At 36.5% G+C, this 20,165-nt stretch overlaps 1 protein-coding gene across 1 annotated transcript in view; it reads left to right on the forward strand.

Annotated features, from left to right (window-relative positions):
* Positions 1–20,165, forward strand: part of STARD3NL (STARD3 N-terminal like) — a gene marked incomplete at its 5' end in the record, with an annotated part of 79,942 nt that overhangs the window by 41,353 nt on the left and 18,424 nt on the right. Inside the window, 5 exons of the mRNA XM_090286889.1 lie at positions 3,227–3,304; positions 5,934–6,011; positions 7,803–7,856; positions 7,971–8,088; positions 9,891–9,986. Coding sequence (XP_090143015.1) covers positions 3,227–3,304; positions 5,934–6,011; positions 7,803–7,856; positions 7,971–8,088; positions 9,891–9,986 — 424 coding nt within the window. The remainder of the gene's footprint in view (positions 1–3,226; positions 3,305–5,933; positions 6,012–7,802; positions 7,857–7,970; positions 8,089–9,890; positions 9,987–20,165) is intronic.

A 20,165-nucleotide genomic window follows, 5' to 3' on the forward strand; every position in this document is an offset into this window, starting at 1 on the left:
TGGTGTCAGGGCTTACATTTAAGTCTTTGATCCATCTTGAGATTATTCTGGTGTGTGGTGTAAGTTGGTGGTCTAGTTTCATTTTTTTACATGTCCCTGTCCAGTTCTCGCAGCACCATTTGTTGAAGAGGCTCTTCTCACTCCATTTTATGCTCCTTCCCCCTTTGCCAAATATTAGTTGACCATATAGTCCTGGGTTTATTTCACATATATCCACTGTAAAGAAAGTATTTAAATCAATGTATATTTAAAGAATAATATATTTTCAAAACTTAAAGCAATATAATGAGAGCTAAAATAGAAATGCACCTTTTAACAGGAAAGCATAGCAGCAGTTTTAAGGGAGCACAGTTAAAAATTGTAGTGACAGCATAAAATCAAGGAATTCATTGATTTACCACTAATATCACTACATGCCTTTAAGTGACGGAGGCCAGGGACAGAGCTGTGGTGGGTTCACAGGATCACACTTCTCACTTCTCTCCTTTTTTATTGCTTAAAAAAATTGCACTAGAAGTGAGGTGAGCTGCACTTGGTCTTGATCATCAGAAGTGGTCTGTTTATATTTATATAATGTTTTTAAATGAGGTCTAAAAATTAAGAAATGTGTTTTTATCTTCACTTTTCCACTGACTTCAGTTTTCCCGGTTATAAAATTAAGATCACACAAGAGTACATGATCTTTAAGAAAGTACATCATGACTTTTTTAGCAAGTCTTTTCTTAAACATTCAAATTCTAGTTCTGTTTGATTTGAATTGTCAATTCTGACTTGGGTTTTTCACTACACACTTTACCATCCATTTTCTTTTGTTGTCTCTCCCTCTAAATCTCTAATTGCTCAAGTTAATTTTTAATAATGACTATAGATTAACTGAGTATCAGGATACAGGCTACTGATGCAGGTGTTGCAGGTTCCACAGAAAACTACATGAGGTAAAGTTTAGCTGAGGAGATATACGGTAGTGCTGGTCTTAAAAAAAAAAAAGAAATAACGTAAAGGGTGCATAGTTCTTCAGAAGCATATGGGGACTGAACTGTCCTAAGCAATCATAACAATACCATAGTACTCTGCCTTTATATATGACTTCAGCTGAGCCACTTTTCTTCCTTGCTCCAGGGAATTGACTGGCACTGACCCAGCCTGGAATGCAGGGACTGGCAGGCCTAGAGAAACCTTATACTATACACTGTGGTTCAATTTCCGCTGGAAGCCTGTAGGGCAGCTGATGTTTTCAGCCAGTTGAAGGGATGGTTCTGATTCTGTATAGGTCCTCCTAGTACACCCCTGAGTTAAACTGATTGCCTGAATTGGATCTGGAATTCACCATGGCTTGAGTTTCTCTAGGACTCTTTTCTCTCCAGGCTCTGCTCCCCCAGGCTCCGTAGACAGAGAAGGACAGGGATCCAAAAGGCAGTAGAAGTGAAGTTGTTTTGTTGTTGTTTTGTTTTTGATTTTTTAGCTTTTGACACTTCGATAGAGATTATGGTTCAAAAAATGCCTTTATCACTGCTTATTGCTCATTTTATTATTTTCTAACTGGTGTACTAGAAAGTGTCAGAATGCTTCTAATTTGACCAAGAGCTATCACAACCAGTTCTGTGGCCTGAAAAGGCAAGCCATTTAAGTTCTCTAGGTTTTGGTTTCTCAATCAGTTAGCTGAACTTGTCTTGTCTTCCTTGTGAATTCCTCTGAGGATCAAATGAAAAGATATCCTATACAGCAGTCCCTTGCAGTTATAAAATTTCACAATTATGGGTTATGTAATTTATTATTAACTGAAATAAATTTACCTTGAAAGAGCAAAAATGTCAATTATTATTCTCTCACTATTGTTACATTTGTGTTTCAAGTACTTATTACACTCCTTTATTTGATTCTGATTTTATTATCCACTGTCACTATGTTCTGTATAATTACACTGTGATGACCAATGATAACAGCAATTCAGATTGGGGGAGGTCAGTGAGTTGGAATTATCTGAGGAGTAGATGGAGAAGATGGACTGAACTGGATGTGGAAGGATAGGTGGAATTTGGTATAGAAGAATGAACTGGAATTAGATTGTGGGAGCAGTAGAGAAAGGGTTTGGGGATCAAGGTGAGCAGAAGCACTGAGGCAGGAGTGTGTGTTTGTGCTTTGTGTGTGTGTGTGGGAGGAGATAGGGACAGAGGCAGAGAAAATATTAGCCCAGCTAGAAAGTGTCTATATGGAAAATGCCTATAGAAAAATGAACTTGCATAGGTAAGCTGGTTCTAGACTACTAAAATTCTATGTAGAAATGTTGGACTTACTGTCACAGTGAGCTTTTACAGGTTCTAGAGCAGACTAGAAGACATGGTTTTGAGATATTTGAGAAGTTAGTGACCTCCAGTTGGATGTTTAACTTAACATGGTCTCCCCCAGCACACACCCATCCCTGCTTTTCACTTTCTTCTTTCTTTTTAATTTTTATTTATTTGTTTGTTTGCTTATTATACTTTTAGAGAGAGGGGAAAGGAGAAAGAGAGGGAAAGGAACATCACTGTGTGGTTACCTCTCACTCGTGCCCCCAACTGGGGACCTAACGTGCAACCTAGTCATATGCCCTGACTGGGAATCGAACCAGCGACACTTGGCTCGCAGGCTGACGCTCAATTCACTGAGCCACAGCAGCCAGGGCCCGCCCTTCTTCATCAGCAAACTAGACCTAGATGCTCAGGCCACAGATGTAGTCTCATCCTTGATTGATTTGCTTGTTTTGTATTTCTCACACTCCATATCCAGTCTAAAAGTAAATTCTGTCAAATTTACTTCCAAGACATAAAATAATAGAGAGTGATCAGAAGTGAGGGAAGCCCTAGATAAATGTGAATTGTCTTCTTTCAAAGAATATGCTTCTAGGATTTTAAGCTTGGGCTAAGTTTTTTTCTTTTCTAAGATAAAGTTTGGGGTTTTTTTGTTTTGTTTTGTTTTCTTAGTTTAAAATTTTAGTTTGCCGAAATACGAACTACAGAAACTGTAGCATTGTTTTTCATTATACATTTATTTGTTGAATAAATTCAGAATTAAGTGGGGAATGCTATTCAACATTTTCTATTTAGAAGTATAAAGATTCTATATTTTAGTGTTTCTGGATTCTGAGAAGGTAGGCAGAAAAGTGTATATGAAACCTTACTTGTATGTTCCTTGTATCACTTTCACATGTAAATCTCTTTTTATTTTTACTTTTTCCTTTCCTTCCTAGGTGAATGGAGGCATTGAGAACACGTTAGAGAAGGAGGTGGTACGCTATGACTTCTACTCTTCTTATTTTGATATATTTGTAAGTATTTTCTGTTGTATATTTTATTTCAGATATAATGAATTAACCAAAAGGCAAATATCCTCTCAGTAGACTTCAAATTCTAAGTAGTTCTATTTGTTTTCTCCCTTGAACACGACCTTTCTTTTTTCCTTTAGTTACGGGCCCATTCTGTGTTCTATTTCCCTCTTTCTAAGGAATTGTCTGTTCATCTCAAGGATAAAATAATGAGAGATGAGGGAGGCAGCAAAAGCCATTCTGATTTTCTTGGAGAAAAACCGTTTTTCTTTTAGATGGCTGAAATAGAAGCCATTGACTACTAATCATTAAAAGGAAAAGTTATCTCTTTATATAACAACATCATGAAAATACAGTTTCTTTTCTGTCTCAACATAGATTTCAGTGTATTTTTAATAACAAGTCTGTGTTTCATTTTTCTCTGATAGAATTTGAGGCAAGATATATATTGGTAATTGTGGACAACTTTACCCAGTTGTAGAATTATGTAGATGCATTTATCTGTAGGCAGGCATTTTAGTCAAGTGAATGCTGGCAGTGTCTTTCTAGGAAACACTGTGACTCTGGGTTTGATACATCTCGATGGTATCTCTTTATAGTGTAAGTAAATCAGAGTCTAACGTGTTAGACACAGCATAGCCAATTAAAATTCACAGTGAATTCCCCCAAATTCATTTTAACTAAAGTCAGAAGAACATGGGTTTGATTCACAATATGATTACTAGTTTTATATCTTTGAATAGATTAGGTCTAAGTTTCAGTTTCCTCAGTATTTAAAATGAGATCATTATCATTCTGAAAAGTCAGTGAAATAATACAAGGAATACACTTAACCCAATGACAGATATATCCTAGAAACTCAGAGAACCACCTGCAATCACTGTCATCATAATTTATGGTTGAGAATTCTAATAATTCTATTTTCTAATGGTTTTAAAACAGCTCTGAAAAGTCTGTTTTGTTTTTGAAGGGGCCTGCAGAAGTGTGTATGGGGAAAGAAGTGGAATCCCAATAAGTAGAGTTCAGGATTCCTTATCATTACCCCCTTGCAACCTAACTAGTTCCATTTTTATCTGCATAGTGTGTTAAGGTTTGTTTTTTATCTGTATGGTATTTTAAGGTTCATTTTTATCTGTATAGTATGTTAGGATTCATTCTTATCTGTTTTGTGTATTAAGATTCTTTATAGTACGTAAAGAAGAAAAAGTATTTGGCCGCTACAGAATATTTGGAAAATCACTACTATAATTTAATACCCTTAGTTTTCCAAATGAAGAAATTAAGCTTTATGGTTCAGTGTCTTGACCTACCCTAGGTCATTGAATTTGGTGACAGAACATGTTATATTCCAAATCTCTTGGTATTTATTTCTTTTGAAATTATTGGCATGTAAACAACAAAATTGGTTTTTCTCTTTTTCCCCTTATTTCCCTTGCTGAATTTATCTTAAAATAGCCTGAGTCAGGAATTGCCAGGAAACCAGATTAATCCACTGGTCAGATCTCTATTGGCTGTCTGTACTCCAGGCTTAAGGAGTTACTGGACAAATAGATAGGGCCTCTTAGCTTAAACAGGAAAACTGTCATGCATGGGCAAGGAAATGGGCACAGCCTCCAAGAAACCTTGGGTTCTGGGAGACTGCAAGATAGAGACTTATCCTTTTGCCAAGTCCAGACGCAGAGATAGAGTTTGGAATGAGTAGAGAAACTAAATTGTTAGGAGATTGTTGGAAAACACATATTTAATGGAAGCAGCAAATTAAAACAAATACAACTTGTGAACTTCATTCATGTAAATGGATCTTAAATGAGGTTATCTAATCAAAAGCAGCAAAAAATTTAGCCTCCAGCCTTTCAGCAGTTTTGATTAGTGAGGAACTATTGGCAAACTCTGACCCTGAGTCTCAAAAGTCAGCCTGACCTCTCCCAACTCCAAATGAGCATGTTTTCCAAGTAAAATTGATAAATTTTATTCTATGTTTACTGCATAGTAGATGAGAGTTGCTAAGACAGCTATAGTATAGTGGTTAAAAGCCTGGTCAGGCAGCCTGGATTCAAATCCTGGCTTCCTCACTGAGAAGTTATATGGTTTTGGACAATTTTTCTATCCATCTTACCTGTGTAATAGGTTTGATATCATTTGACTCGTGTGGTTGTCGCGGTGGGGATTATGTGGGTTACTAATACACTAAAGGGTTTCACAAAAGTCCTGAATCACCCTACATAATCAGATAGTACCTACTGGCATAGTACCCCAGTACCTCAGAGCTTTATAGTGGGCTTTACTAAAAACCTGGTATCTTTCAAAAGTGAGCATTTGTACCTGAAGTGGATCAACTTTCAGAACATATTTTCCAGTCTTAAAAGCATATCAGAAATATATGTGGACTCAAATAGAAAGGAAAAACAAACATTTAATTTATATCTTTTTGTTGAGAATGGGAAGTTTATTTGAATACTTATTTGGGTGGTATTACATAAATTCTAGAGATCTTAAATGCTATAGACCAATGCTAGTCTGTGGCAGTCTTCAGCTAAATCAGAATAATGAAGGCACTTTGGTGGGTTTCTCATAAAACTAAACTACTTACCTTTTGTATATATTTTTAAAAACTTGTCTTTTTTCAATATAGCTTTTGGCAGTTTTTCGATTCAAAGTGTTAATACTTGCCTATGCTGTATGCAGACTGCGCCATTGGTGGGCAATAGCGGTGAGTATCCCTGGTGTAATGGTTCATCTCCTTCACTGCTGGTGGCTAGGGCCTGCTCACAACAGGGCTGACCTGGAAGAAGAGGAGGTTTTCATCTAGGTTGAATTCTAGTTTTTCCTGAGTCCCCTTTCCTCCACACTTTGACAGGTTTAATTCTCCAGGGCTTCTTTCCAATGGTAATGACTGACTAGGTTTGTCTGTATGGATACTGAACCAAATGAGAACGCTAGAGGCCCGACAGGATTATTGGCCAAGCAGCAGCCCACCCTCTACCTCATTTTACAGTGAGAGGTAAGATCAGTACCTCTGTCACACAGATGCTTAGAAAATTTCCCCATTGGTTGAAACAGCTTGGTGATTTTTTTCATGATTTGCTCTCTGCTTATTTTGATAATTGCCTTCCTCCCTATTTTATTCCTTCTCCTCCAATTTTAAAAGGAAAAGTTCTCATGCTCCTTTTTATTGTCTTTAGGCAATGGCCTTTTTACTCATTTGTTTCCTTGCATCTAGCATATTTGACACATGCTTTTCACTCTTAATAAATATTTATTGATTGAAAGAATTATAAGCAATACTGTTACTGCCATTTCCATAGACATCTGAGCACTCACCTTTTTGAAAGTTCTAATAAGTCAGGTTTATGAGGGGAATGCTGCTTTTGGAGTGTGAGACCATGGCGTTTGTGTGGGTTGGCACAGGCTCGTCCAGCACTCCTGAGATTGAGTACACCAGGGGCCACCTTTGCCTGGGGCCATCTCTTCTGAGCATCCACACAGCCGTTAGAGTATCCGTTGGGTCCAAGCTCACATTTCATGGATGTGAGCTAACAGGTTTAGCCAGCTTGACTCCCTGTCTTGAATACGCTTTTGCCAATACCAAATAGCTGCAATGACTGTCCCTTACCAATTTTCTATAATAGTCCCTATTTGAGTCTCTTTAACATGCAACATGCACTAGTATTTGTCACTCCATCTGTCTCAGTGTTGTTTTTTTTTACAGAAAAGTGGTTGACAATCTAGGGGAGTTTTAAGAAAGTTATCTTCAGTATCTAATTATAAATTATCAAAATGACAGCCAGATTAGCACATTCATTTTATTGTTTCTGATTTTTACTTTTAAAAATATTTGTAGAGAGGGTCCATGCAACTGAAAGAAGTCAGCTGGTACCTAAAGATCACTTAGTCTAGCCTATAAAGAATGTAAAATGCTTCCTCTCCCAAGTGGCTGACTCTGGCTGGTGTTTGAGTGTATGCATGTGCTCATGTGCTAGCTGGTTGTGTTTTGCTAACAAATACTGACTCTGTAACTTTGTTAGTACTTACTGAGCAAGACTCCTGGTATTCTCTGATCTCCATTCTGTCAGTCAAGACTCTTGTTTGGCATTCACTTTGGTTGGGTTTCATATTGCTACAAATCTTAGAGGATGGAGTGACACTGGCAGATCCTGTGGGATAATCCCAACCCCTAGGGGGAACCCTGTCTCTGTATTTCACTGCCCCTTCTTCTGTGGTGATAGTGTCTTTGGATGAAACTTAGTTTCCCAACACACCTGCTGAAATGTGGGAGAAAGGAAGCCATGAGAGCTGGCCTGGGATTGTGTGCCACGTGGAAGCCCACTTTGCCCCATTCTGGATTTAGGGAATAGAGATGAAGTGATGTGGGAAGGAGCCAGGCTGGGCATAGGTTTCTCAGGCATTATGTGTTTCTGGCTCATGTGGGTTTCGTGTGAGGAAGGTACCTCTAGAATGTACAATGTCTAATTTGAGTGGTGCTGAATTATGTGTCTTTCAGTTGACGACAGCAGTGACCAGTGCCTTTTTACTGGCAAAAGTGATTCTCTCAAAGGTATGATCTACTACTTTTTCTGATACTTTGTCACCTATAATGACAAAGCCTCTTTTTCCATTGTGAGCTCATGGTAACTGTGTTTCCCTCTGCTGGTCACATCTGTTCTTCCAGCTTTTCTCTCAAGGAGCTTTTGGTTATGTGCTGCCCATTATTTCATTCATCCTTGCCTGGATCGAGACATGGTTCCTGGATTTCAAAGTGTTACCTCAAGAAGCAGAAGAAGAAAACAGTAAGTTTGTCTCAAAGTTAGCCTCCTGAGACTGGCTAGATACTGAGCTGGATTTGAATGGAGCTGCATGTGGGTGAGTTAGGCAGATTTTGGTGTCTCCTTCTTCAATGGGTATAGCAGAAATTACAAGAAATGTTGGATGAAAGGATAGTGACAGAATGTGGCTCTTTTCTCCAGCAGCAGACCTGGGTTCCTTAGAAGAAGATGGACTCTGGTGAGATGTAAAACAGTTTCAGGGGAACTGAGTCAGCAATTCTAAAAGTTAGTGATTCCCCAGAGTTCCACATGGCTATCCATACAGCTCGTGGCTTTGGATGGGCCACAATTAGAACAATTGAGTGCCTAGATATAACTGTTGATAGATTAATAATAAAGATGGAGTTCAGGAAGAGGAAATAGCAAGCCAAGGAAATGCTCAGCCATCTCAGGCTCTCACTATCTTTCTCTTGAGTAGCTGAGTGATAGTCAGCATTGTGGAATCACAGGTCCTGCCAAAGCTGTTGTAGTCTCCCTGTGTGGCTCTGAGTATCCCTGGGTTGACTGGGAAGGCCAAGTGAGCTTTATGATTGATTATGCGGCTGGACTTGTTTTCCAAATGATGGCCTTAGTAGAAGCCCACATACTCCACCCACCCTCTTTGAGGTGACATGATTCAAGTTCAACACAAAGACCCAGACAGAATTAAGACATGCTGTTTTTATGTTGTCAGTCATCTATTTGTCTTGCCTAATAGAAAAAAAAAAAGTCTCGTGTCTTATTTAAATTTAAGCATGATTATAACCTCAAGGAGCAGCAAAGGAAAAGTAACCTTGCAAATGGTTTTCTCTTGGAAAATCTCATTTACAGAAAAGAAATCTACAAGAAAAGAATTATTCAAGAGGAGGTTTTAAAATACATTAATCAGACCAAGCTGTATCCATGTTGTGCCTTCTTTTCCTTAATGAAAACATTGTGGGGAAGGGACCAATAAAGTTAATGGGAGTCATTTTTTAATTACATATAAGGATCAAATTGTACTTGATTAAAAACAGAACAACTGTTAATGTGATGGAGGCCTGAATGCTTATATGATTAAACTAAGTGCAAAGTAACTAATAAAGCAAAACACAAGTAATGAAAAATTTTACAGTAGCATTTATTTTCACTATCTGTAGCATATTTTACACACATACCGGATACCTTTTATTTGGCCTGGTGCTTCGTCTATCTTTTTCTCATTGTTAACTCACATTCAGTCAAGAGAACTCATTTTTGATGGCCTCTCTCACCATGTGTTCGTGTTCTTGAGCTATCCACGTCATGCTTCCTTTTCTTCTCTCTCCTTTTTTAATACCTTTCTTGTTTGAGGACCTTTTTAATGGATAAATATTTCTTCATCTTAATTACTCTTTTTATATTTATAAAAGTCTGTTCATTTATTATGTTCCACATCTGACATTTCTCCAACCAAATGCAGACAACAGGCCATTTGTATTAGCTGACTAAATTTTCTATTTTGCTTTGTGTTTTGATTTTGATGTTATTTCTGTAAGGAGGAGGTAATCTCTAGGGAAGATGCTATAAATACTGAATCAAAGAATCACATAAGTCATGGGGCAATTTAAAAAAACTAGTTGGAATCTCTCACAGGTTCAGAGTTTATTAATAAAACATTTTTGATTAAAAGATTTTCTAAGTACCTCTTTTTGCGAAGAGTGGTTTTTTAAAATATGATATTAACATCATTTTATTGTGGGCAATCTTGCATAGAAGCTACCAGAACAATGACCTCATTCCAAGCATCTGAATTTATTCTCTTCCAGGACTCCTGATAGTTCATGATGCATCAGAGAGGGCAGCCCTTATCCCCGGTGGTCTTTCTGATGGTCAGTTTTATTCTCCTCCTGAATCTGAAGCAGGTAAAAAAATTTAATTAACATTTGTGTTTTTGTTCATTATTCAAAAGCTCAGCTTGTCCTCTTCCCCTCTCCTTCTATTTATCAGAACAGTTAGTGAACATTTAACATACCAGGTATTTGGGATATGAGAATAACTGAGAAACGGTCTTGATATGTGATCAGTGGTGAGACACAGAAATGTAAAATTAAATGGAGTAGAGTGCCAGAGACACTGTGTCTTGTTATCTGCATGTTAGAAGACAAGCAGGCAGAAATAGGGGTCCTGATGCTCTCTTCTAAACTGACCCTCCTTCAGGTTCTCCCATGTCTAAGAATTTCCCAAGTTAGAAACCAGAGCCTCACTGGGGACACCACCCATTTCTTGGCTCACATCCCATCATTAACCAGGCCATTTTGATCTTCTTTATTTCTGCCTCCTTTATCACATTCAAATTGTACCACTTAGTTTTATCTTGAACTTCCATACAGCATTTCTTGATTCAGTTTCTGCAGCAGCCCGTCTCCCTGCCTTAGTTGCCTTCTGATAACCAGCCACCAGAGTGCAGTGTTAAAACTAGCAATTGCATTGTTGTGTTTCTCATAACCACCCTGATGTAAAAGTCTCATTATCTCTATTTTAGAGATAAAGATATTGAGGCACAGAGAGGTGAAGTAATTTGTCCAACATTATACGAAGAATAAAGGTGGTGCTAGGATTTGAAAGCTGGCTCTAGTGCTAGAGTCCACACTCATAGCTAATAAATATACAGCTTTTTAATATTAATAAAAATTTAAAATTGCTTATATTATTACCTGGCCCAAAAATGTTCAGTGTCATCAAGGATTTAAAAAAATCACGAATCCTTAGCCTGGCAGAACGCACTTCTGTGACCACCCCTACCCATTCATTCCCCATCCTCTCTGCTAGTCACTTCCCTTGTGTTCTGTTCTTAGTTCTTCTGAAAATGCTCTGTGCCCAAACCCTCTCAAGCCATTGTTCATCTTGCACATTTTTCTACCCTTAACACCACATCTCTGCAATCCTAGTCTCCACTCACATGTTCAGAAGGCTTCTCCTCATCCCCAACCTACCCCTGGCTCCTGGCAGTCTGGGTAATACATCCTTGTCCTTTGCCTGTTCTTTGGAACCTGTTCCACAACCCTGTTATCCTATGTAGTATGCACTGTCTTTAGCAGTGACTTGCCCTGTTTCTGTCACTGAGATGTAAATGTGAGTTGGTGACTGCGTTATTTTATTCCCAGCATTAGTCTTAGTAAATATTTTAAACACACACACACACACACACGCAATATAGTAAAACAGACTCCAAGCCATGTGAAGATCAAAGGTACAGCAATGAGAGATAGAATGTATTATGAGAACTTGAAGTAACTTGATATTCTGGACTATTGGTGTTGGATCCAAAGCAATATAAAACATAAAAGCAAAGAGTCAGATGGTATAAATATATGAATTAGCAGAAAAGCTATTTCTCAGCCAGCAAAAACTATTACAGTAAGTATTAAACTTTTCATTACCTCATTATAAGCATTATTTCATTGAAACTTTTACATATCATAGGATTCATTCCTTTAAAAAAGTAGGAATTTTGCACTATAATTCATGCTTTTGTATAGCTTTTATTTTTCTAAAACTAATAAAATTCCTCAGCACTAATGTATTTTCTTAATTAGTTCTGAATTACTAATTAAGATAATAATGTGAGGAATACCTCTCAAATATTCTTCAGTAAGCAAGCCTGTGACTTTTATCACCGCCTAGTGGTAGTTGGGAATATCACTTCATTGGCCAAAGGTACTAAACAAGAACAGTAAATACTTTCACAGGGTTCTCCTGGGGAGCTGCTTTGTCTAAGACAAAATGCAGATTCGTAGTGGCCAGAGAAGGAGTGTTAAGAATGGATTACTTTATTGTATTATATTGTATGTCATAGTGTGTTGTATTATTTTTATTGTCTGAATGTTCAGTTTAAGAAAAAATTAAAAACTATTATTGAAATTGATGTGCCTAGAAAAATGGATTTTACTCTCAAGTTTTCTCATGAGGACAGTGGCTAAATATTAAACAGTCTCTCAGCAGCAGAAGTTATAAGCTTCTGTTGTCCTGATACAGACCTGTTTTGCCCCTAGAGGTAAGAGGGCACCTGGGCCTGCCTTGCCTTTCCTTGTCTTGCTTTCTCCAGCACCTAGTACAGTGCCTGGCACATAGTAAACTTCTAGTTGTTGAAGGAACAAATGAAAATAAGAGAAAAAGGTATTGCAGGCACTAAAAATGGAAATGTTAGCATTTTTCTTTGTAAAGGAGTGACTTGAATTTTAGTATCACAAAGATTTGGACTATTAGTACATTTTAGTAGATATATATTTAAAGGACATAAAGGTGGTTTATTTGCAGGTTTGCTTTTGGTCTAGCCATTTCCTTTTTTTTGGGTATTAAATGAAAAGAATAAGAAAGCACAGTCCTCTCTCAGGTGATAGTGTTGAAGTTGTTATATGTGGTTAGACAGCTTAAATGAAGTAAGTAGTTGTGATGCTAAGGACAAGGTACTGCATTACCTTCTAAATCACTGAAAGACTTAACTTAAATGAAGAATAGCTCAATTGCATAATACAGGGTGGGGCAAAAGTAGGTTCACAATTGTTCATATGGACAATAATACAAAAATTAATAAATAATAATACAAGAGTAAATTTTTTCGTGAACACAGCTGTAAACCTGCTTTTGCCCCACCCTGTATAATGTGTGATGAAAAAATTTAGAAGAAAGCATTAAATTTGAATTTAACACCTACTAGAAGTAACTATACATCTTGTTTTGCCTGTGACATTCTTGGCTTACCCTGTGGTCACATGTGATCATTATTAGAATTCCTTTTATCTCTCAGAAGGTTCTTAATTACATGATCAATTATATAGACATCCCATATAGAGCAATAAATTTGAAATGCCGTTTTTTCACTTTTTCATTAAAATTTTGGAAATTATTAAAAAATCATAGTTGGAGATACTAGGTAACATTCAGTTTTAAATATATATTTATTTTTAATTGAATTAATGGGGTTACTGATTTCAAATGTACAACACCACAAAATATCTGCATACTACATCATGCACCCACGCCCCAAGGAAAGTCTCTTTCCAGCCCCATTTCACCCCACTTTGTCCACCTCCACTCAGCCCTCTTTCCCTCTGGCAATAACTATACTGTTGTGTGTGTCTGTGTATTATGTATATATCTATATATTATATTTATATCTATGTCTATAGATATATTTATTTATCTTATCTATCTATGCTTTTTGCTTAATCCCTTCACATTCTTTCATCCAAGTCCCCCAGCACCTTCCCCTCTCACAGCTGTCAGTCTGTTCCATCTATCTATGCCTCTGTTTCTATTATCTTGACAGTTTATTTTGTTTATTAGATTCAACACTTAAGTGAGAAAATATGGTATTCGTCTTTTACTGACTGCTTTATTTCACTTAGCATAATACTCTCCAGGTCCATTCATACTGTCACAAAAGGTAAGATCTTTTATTTTTGATGGCAGAATAGTATTCCATTGTGTAAATGTACCACAGCTTTTTTATCCACTTATCTACTGATGGGCACTTGAGCTATTTTCAGGTCTTGTATATTATAAATTAGGCTGAAAAGAACATAAGAGTGCATATATTCTTCTGAATTAGTGTTTTGGGTTTCTTCAGATATACTCCCAGAAGCAGAATCGCTGGGTAAAAAGGCAGTTCCATTTTTAATTTTTTGAGGAAATTCCATACTGTTCCACAGTGGATGTACCAGTCTGCATTCCCACCAGTAGCGCATAAGGGGCCCCTTTTCTTCACTTCCTCGCCAGCAGGTGTTGTTTCTTGATTTATTGATAATAGCCATTCTGATAGGCTAAGGTGATACCTCATTGTGTTTTAATTGAATCTCTGATGATTAGTGATGTTGAGCATCTTTTCATGTCTTTTGGCCATCTGTATGTCCTCTTTGGAGAAGTGTCTATTCAGGTCCTTTGCCTCACTTTTAATTGGGTTGTTTGTCTTCCTGATATTGAGTTGTACAAGTTCTATATATATTATGGAAGTTAACCCCTTATCAGATGTATCACTGGCAAATATGTTCTCCCATTCAATGGGTTCCCTTTTCTTTTTGTTGGATTCTTTGCTGTGCAAAAGCTTTTTAGTTTTATATAGTCCCATTTGTTTTTTATTTTTTTTCTTTGTTTCCCTTCCCTAGGAGATATATCAGAAAAAGATACTGCTCTGAGAGGTGTCTGAGATGTCACTGCCTATATTTTCTTCTAAGATTTTTATGGTTTCACAAATTACATAGGTATTTTACCCATTTTGAGTTTATTCTTGTGTATGGTGACCTGGTTTCATTTTTTTACATGTACTTGTCCAGTTTTCCCAATGCCATTTATCAAAACAGTTGTCTTCACTCCATTGTCTGCTCTTGCCTCCTTTCTCAAATACTAATTAACCATATAGGCATGGGTTGATTTTTGGGCTCTGTTCTGTTCCATTGATCTTTTCGCTTGTTCTTATGCCACTACTAGGCTGTTTTGCATACAATGGCCTTGTAGTATAGTTTGATATCAGGTATAGTGATACCTCTAACTTTGTTCTTCTTTCTCAGATTACTGAAGCTATGGAGAGTCTTTTGTGGTTCCATTACATTTTTGGAATATTTGTTCCCAATTTCTTTCTTCATTATCCTATAGTTTCCTGAGTATAGTTTTTTTTTTTTTTTTTGTCACCATGGTTAAATTTATTCCTGGGTACCTTTTTGTTGTTGTTGTTGCAGTAGTAAATGAGATTGTTTTCTCTTAGTTTCTCTTTCTGATAATTAATTATTGTTGTATAGGAATGCCACCAAATTCAGAATATTAATTTTGTATCCTACTACTTTGCTGAATTCGTTTATCAGAACTAGTAGTTTTTTGGTGGAGTCTTTAGGGTTTTCTATGAACAATATCATGTGGTCTGCAAATAATGACAGTTTTCCTTCCTCCTTTTCAATTTGGATGCCTTTTATGTTTTCTTCTTGTGTGATTGCTGTGGCTAGAATTTCCAGTACTATGTTGAATAAAGGCGATGAAAGTGGACATCCCTGTCTTGTTCCTGATCTTAGGAAAAACGTTTTTAGTTTTTGTCCATTGAGTATAACATCAGCACTTGATTTGTTTTATATGGCCTTTATTATGTTGAGGTATGATTCCTTGATTCCCACTTTGCTGAGTGTTTTTATCATAAATAGATGCTTGATGTTATCAAATGCTTTTTCTGCACTTACTGATACAATCATGTAATATTTATACTTCTTTTTGTTATGTGGTGTATTACATTTATTTATTTTTATTTTTGGTAAGAAATGTATTGTATTTGATCAAATCTAAGCCACTATTAATTCTAAGACATTATTTTAGGTGCCACAGTGAAAAAAATTAAATTGTAAATTAAACTACACATATCATTGATTATAAGCTATGTTCTCACTTCATTGTAAAATGCTAAAATGTTGCGTTTTACAATCAGTGAAATACACTATTATCTTTGTTTAACTAAATAGGACTAGCTGTGTGTTTGATGTCATTTGCTTTCTTATTTTTTAAAAATTTATTTGTTTCTTTTCTATTACAGTTGTCCCACTTTTTCCCCTGTTGCTCACCCCTATCCTGCCCACCCCTTCTCCCACAGTCAGTCCTCATCCCATTGTTCGTGTACATTGGTCATTTATACTAGTTCCTTGAATAGACCCTTCCCCTTCTTACCTCCTTTTTCCTCTTGCCCCCTCCCCGAAGTCACTGTCAGTCTGTTTCTTGTTTACCTGCTTCTTATTCTATTTTGCTTGTTTGTTTGTGTTGTTCATTAGTTTCCTGTATTAGGTGATATCATATGGTATTTGCCTTTCCCTGCCTGGCTTATTTCACTAAGCATAATGTTCTTCAGTTCCATCCATGCTGTTGTAAATGGTAGGAGTTCCTTCTTTCTTTCTGCTGCGTAGTATTCCATGGTGTAAACATACCACAGTTTTTTGATCCACTCATCTACAGATGGGCATTTAGGCTGTTACCTGCACTTGGCTATTGTAAATAATGCTGATATGAACATAGAGGTGCATAGTTCTTTTGAATTGATGTTTCAGGATTCTTTAGGTATAATCCTAGCAATAGAAACACTGGATCAAAAGGCAGTTACATTTTTAGTTTCTTACGGAAGTTTCATACTGTTTTCCATAATGGCTGCACCAGTCTACATTCCCACCAACAGTGCACTAGGATTCCCTTTTTCTCGGCATGCTTACCAGCACTTGTTATTTCTTGATTTTGTTGATGATGGCCATTCTGACCTGTGTGAGATGGTATCTCCTTGTGGTTTTTATTTGCATCTCTCTGATGGCTAGTGATGTTGAGTATTCTTTTATATGCCTATGGGTCCTCTGTATGTCCTCCTTGGAGAAATGTTTGTTCAGGTCCTTTGCCCATTTTTAATTGGATTGTCTGTCTTCTTGGTGTTGAAATGTATAAGTTCTTTGTATATTTAGTAGATCAAACATGTGTCTGAGGTATCATTGGCAAATATGTTTTCCCATATGGTTGATTCACTTTTCATCTTGCTGGTTTTTCTTTTGCTGAGAAGAAACTCTAGTTTGATGTAATCCCACTTGTTTACTTTTTTCTTTATTTCCCTTGCCCCAGGAGATATATCAGCAAATATATTGCTATGTGGAATATCTGAAATTTTACTCCCTATGCTTTCCTCAGTGATTTTTATGGTTTCACAGCTTACATTTAAGTCTTTGATCTATCTTGAGTTTATTCTTGTGTATGGTGTAAGTTGGTGGTCTAGTTCCTTTATTTATTTATTTATTTTCATGGCACTGTCCAGTTCTCCCAACACCATTTATTGAAGAGGCTCTTTTTACTCCATTTTATCTTCCTTCCCCCTTTGTTGAATATTATTTGACCATAGATACCTGGGTTTATTTCTGGGCTCTCTATTCTGTTTCATTGATCTATATGTCTGTTCTTATGCCAGTACCAGACTGTTTTGATTACAGTGGCCTTGTATCATTTCATATCAGGTATTGTGATTCCTCCTACTGTATTCTTTTTCCTCATGATTCAGCTTTCTCTTTTTGGTTCCATATAAATTTCTGAAGTATTTGTTCTAGGTCTAGATATTTTAGTAGGAATTGGATTGAACCTATAAATTGCTTTGGATGGTATGGACATTTTAATGATGTTGATTCTTCCCATCCATGAACATGGTTATTTCCTTCCATTTTTTTGTTTATTTCTTAATTTCTTTCTTCAGTGTTCTGTAGTTTCCTGAGTAAAGGGTCTTTTATCCCCTTGGTTAAGTTTATTTCTAAATATTTTTGTTGTTGTTGATGTAGTAAATGGAATTTTTTTTTTAGTTTCTATCTCTGGTATTTTATTGTTGGTGTACAGAAATGCCTCTGATTTCTGAATGTTGACTTTGTATCCTGCTATTTTGTCAAATTCACTTATTAGGAACCATAGTTTTTTAGTGGAGTCTGTAGGGTTTTCTGTTTACACTATTATGTCATCTGCAAGTAATGACAATTTTACTTCCTTAATCCAATTTGGATAACTTTTATTTCTTTTTCTTGTCTGATGACTGTGGCTAGAACTTCCAATACTATGTTGAATAGGAGTGGAGAGAGTGGACATCCTTTTCTTGTTCCTGATCTCAGGGAGAATGCTTTCAGTTTTTGCTCATTGAGTATGATGTTGGCTTCAGGTTTCTCGTGTATGACCTTTATTATGTTGAAGTATCCTCCCTCTGTTCCCATTTTGCTGAGTGTTTTCATCATAAATGGGTGTTGTATTTTATCAAATGCATTTTCAGCATATATTGATATGATCATGTGATCTCTTTTTGTTTATGTGGTGTATTACGTGTATTGATTTGCAATCATTAAACCATCCTTGTATCCCTGGGATGAATCCTACTTGATCGTGGTGTATGATCTTTTTAATGTGTTGCTGGATCCAGTTTGCCAATATTTTGTTGAGCATTTTAGCATCTATGTTCATCAGCAATATTAGCCTGTAGTTTTCTTTTTTTGTTGTGTCTTGACCTGATTTTGGAAGAATAACTCTGACCTCATAGAAAGAGTTTGGGAGTCTTCCCTCTTCTTGGATTTTTTGGAATAGTTTGAGAAGAATAAGCATTAGCTCTTCCCTAAATGATAAAATCGCTTATGAAGATATTCGATCCAGGGTTTTGTGTGCTGGGAGTTTTTTGATTACTGCTTCAATTTAATTCGTTGTTATTGGTCTATTCAGGCTTTCTGCTTCTTCTAGATTCAGTTTTGGAAGATTATGTTTCCAGAAATTTGTCCATTTCATGCAGGTTGTCAAATTTCTTGTTATATAGTTATTTGTAGTAATTTCTTATAAGCCTTTGTATTTCTGTGGTATTGGTTGTGATTTCTCCTCTTTTGTTTCTGATTTTATTTATTTGGATTCTCTCTTTTTTTCTTGATGAGCCTGGTTAAAGGCTTGTCTATTTTGTTTATCTTTTCAAAGAACAAGCGCCTGGTTTTATTGATCTTTTGAATTGTTTGTTTAGTCTCCCTGTCATTTATTTTTGCTCTGATCTTGATGATTTCCGTCCTTCTACTTGCTCTGGGCTTTATTTTTTGTTGCTCCTCTAGTTCCCGTACCTATCAGGTTAGATTTTTTTATTTGAGATTCTTCTACTCTTTTTAGATAGGCCTGTATTGTTATTAACCTCCCTCTCATGACTGCCTTCACTGTATCCCATAGGTTTTGGGAAGTTGTATATTCATTATAATTTGTTTCCAGAAACTTTTTGATTTTTTCCTTGATACCATTGTTAACCCATTCATTATTTAATGGTGTGTCATTCAGTCTTAATGAATTTGAATGTTTTTGAGTTTTTTCCTTGAGGTTGGTTTCCAGTTTCAAGTCTTTGTGATCTGAGAAGATACTTGATATAATTTCAGTTTTCTTGAATTGGTTGAGGCTTGTTTTCTGTCCTACCATGTGGTCTATTTTTGAGAATGTTCCATGTGCACTTGAAAAGAATGTATATTTTACTTCTTTGGGGTGAAAGGTTCTATATATATCAATTAAGTCCATTTGATCTAGAGTGTTGTTCAATGCCTCAGTATCCTTGGTGTTTCTTTGCTTTGAAGATCTGTCCATTGTTGACAATGGGGAATTAAAGTTCCCTATTCTGAGTAAGTTGCTGTTGACATCCTTCTTGTAGTCTTCCAAGATTTTCCTTATATATTTGGTTGCTCCTATGTTGGGTGCATATATGTTTACCAGGTTATATCTTCTTGATGAATTGTTCTCTTAAGTATTATGAGATGTCCTTCTTTGTCTCTTTTTATGGCCTTTCTTGTGAAATCTATTTTGTGTGACACTGGTATTGCTACCCCAGCTTTTTTTTTCCTGTCTGTATGCTTGAAATTCTTTTTTTCATCCCTTCACTTTAAGCCTGTGTAGATCTTTTGTTTTGAGGTGTGTCTCTTGTAGACAGCATATATGTTGGTCATGTTTTAATATTCATTCTGCTACCCTATGTCTTTTGATTGGAGTATTTAATCCATTTACATTTAAGGTTATTATTGACAGGTATTTGTTCACTTCCTTTTGTACCTGTGTTTCTCTCCCTCTCTTTTTCTTTTTCTAAAGTGTTTCCTTTATCATGTCTTGTTGCATTGCTGGTTTGGTGGAGATGTATTCTTTTAGTCTTCCTTTGGGAAACTCCTTATTTCACCTTCCATTTTGAAAGAGAGCCTTTCTGGATAGAGTAATTTTGGCTGTGGGCCTTTGTTTTTTATTGCTTGAAATATATTTTGCCATTCCCTTCTGGCTTGTAGTGTTTCTGTTGAGAAATCAGCTTGTAGCCTTATTGGAGTTCCCTTGTATGTTATTTGCCAATTTTCTCTTGCTGCCTTTCAGATTCTCTCTTTGTCTTTGAATGCTGCCATTTTAATTATGATGTCCTTGGAGTGGGCCTCTTGGGCTCATCTTCACTGGGACCCTCTATGCTTCTTGTACTGGTGAGACTTTTTCTCTCCTCGTGTTGTGGTAGTTTTCTGTCTTTATTTTTTCAGTCAGGTTTTCTATCCCTTGCTCTTCTTCTTCTCCTTCTGGTATCCCTATGA

This window comes from Furipterus horrens, unplaced genomic scaffold (assembly GCF_987537825.1).
Source record: "Furipterus horrens unplaced genomic scaffold, mFurHor1.1.pri manual_scaffold_9, whole genome shotgun sequence".
Classification (NCBI taxonomy): Eukaryota; Metazoa; Chordata; class Mammalia; order Chiroptera; family Furipteridae; genus Furipterus; species Furipterus horrens.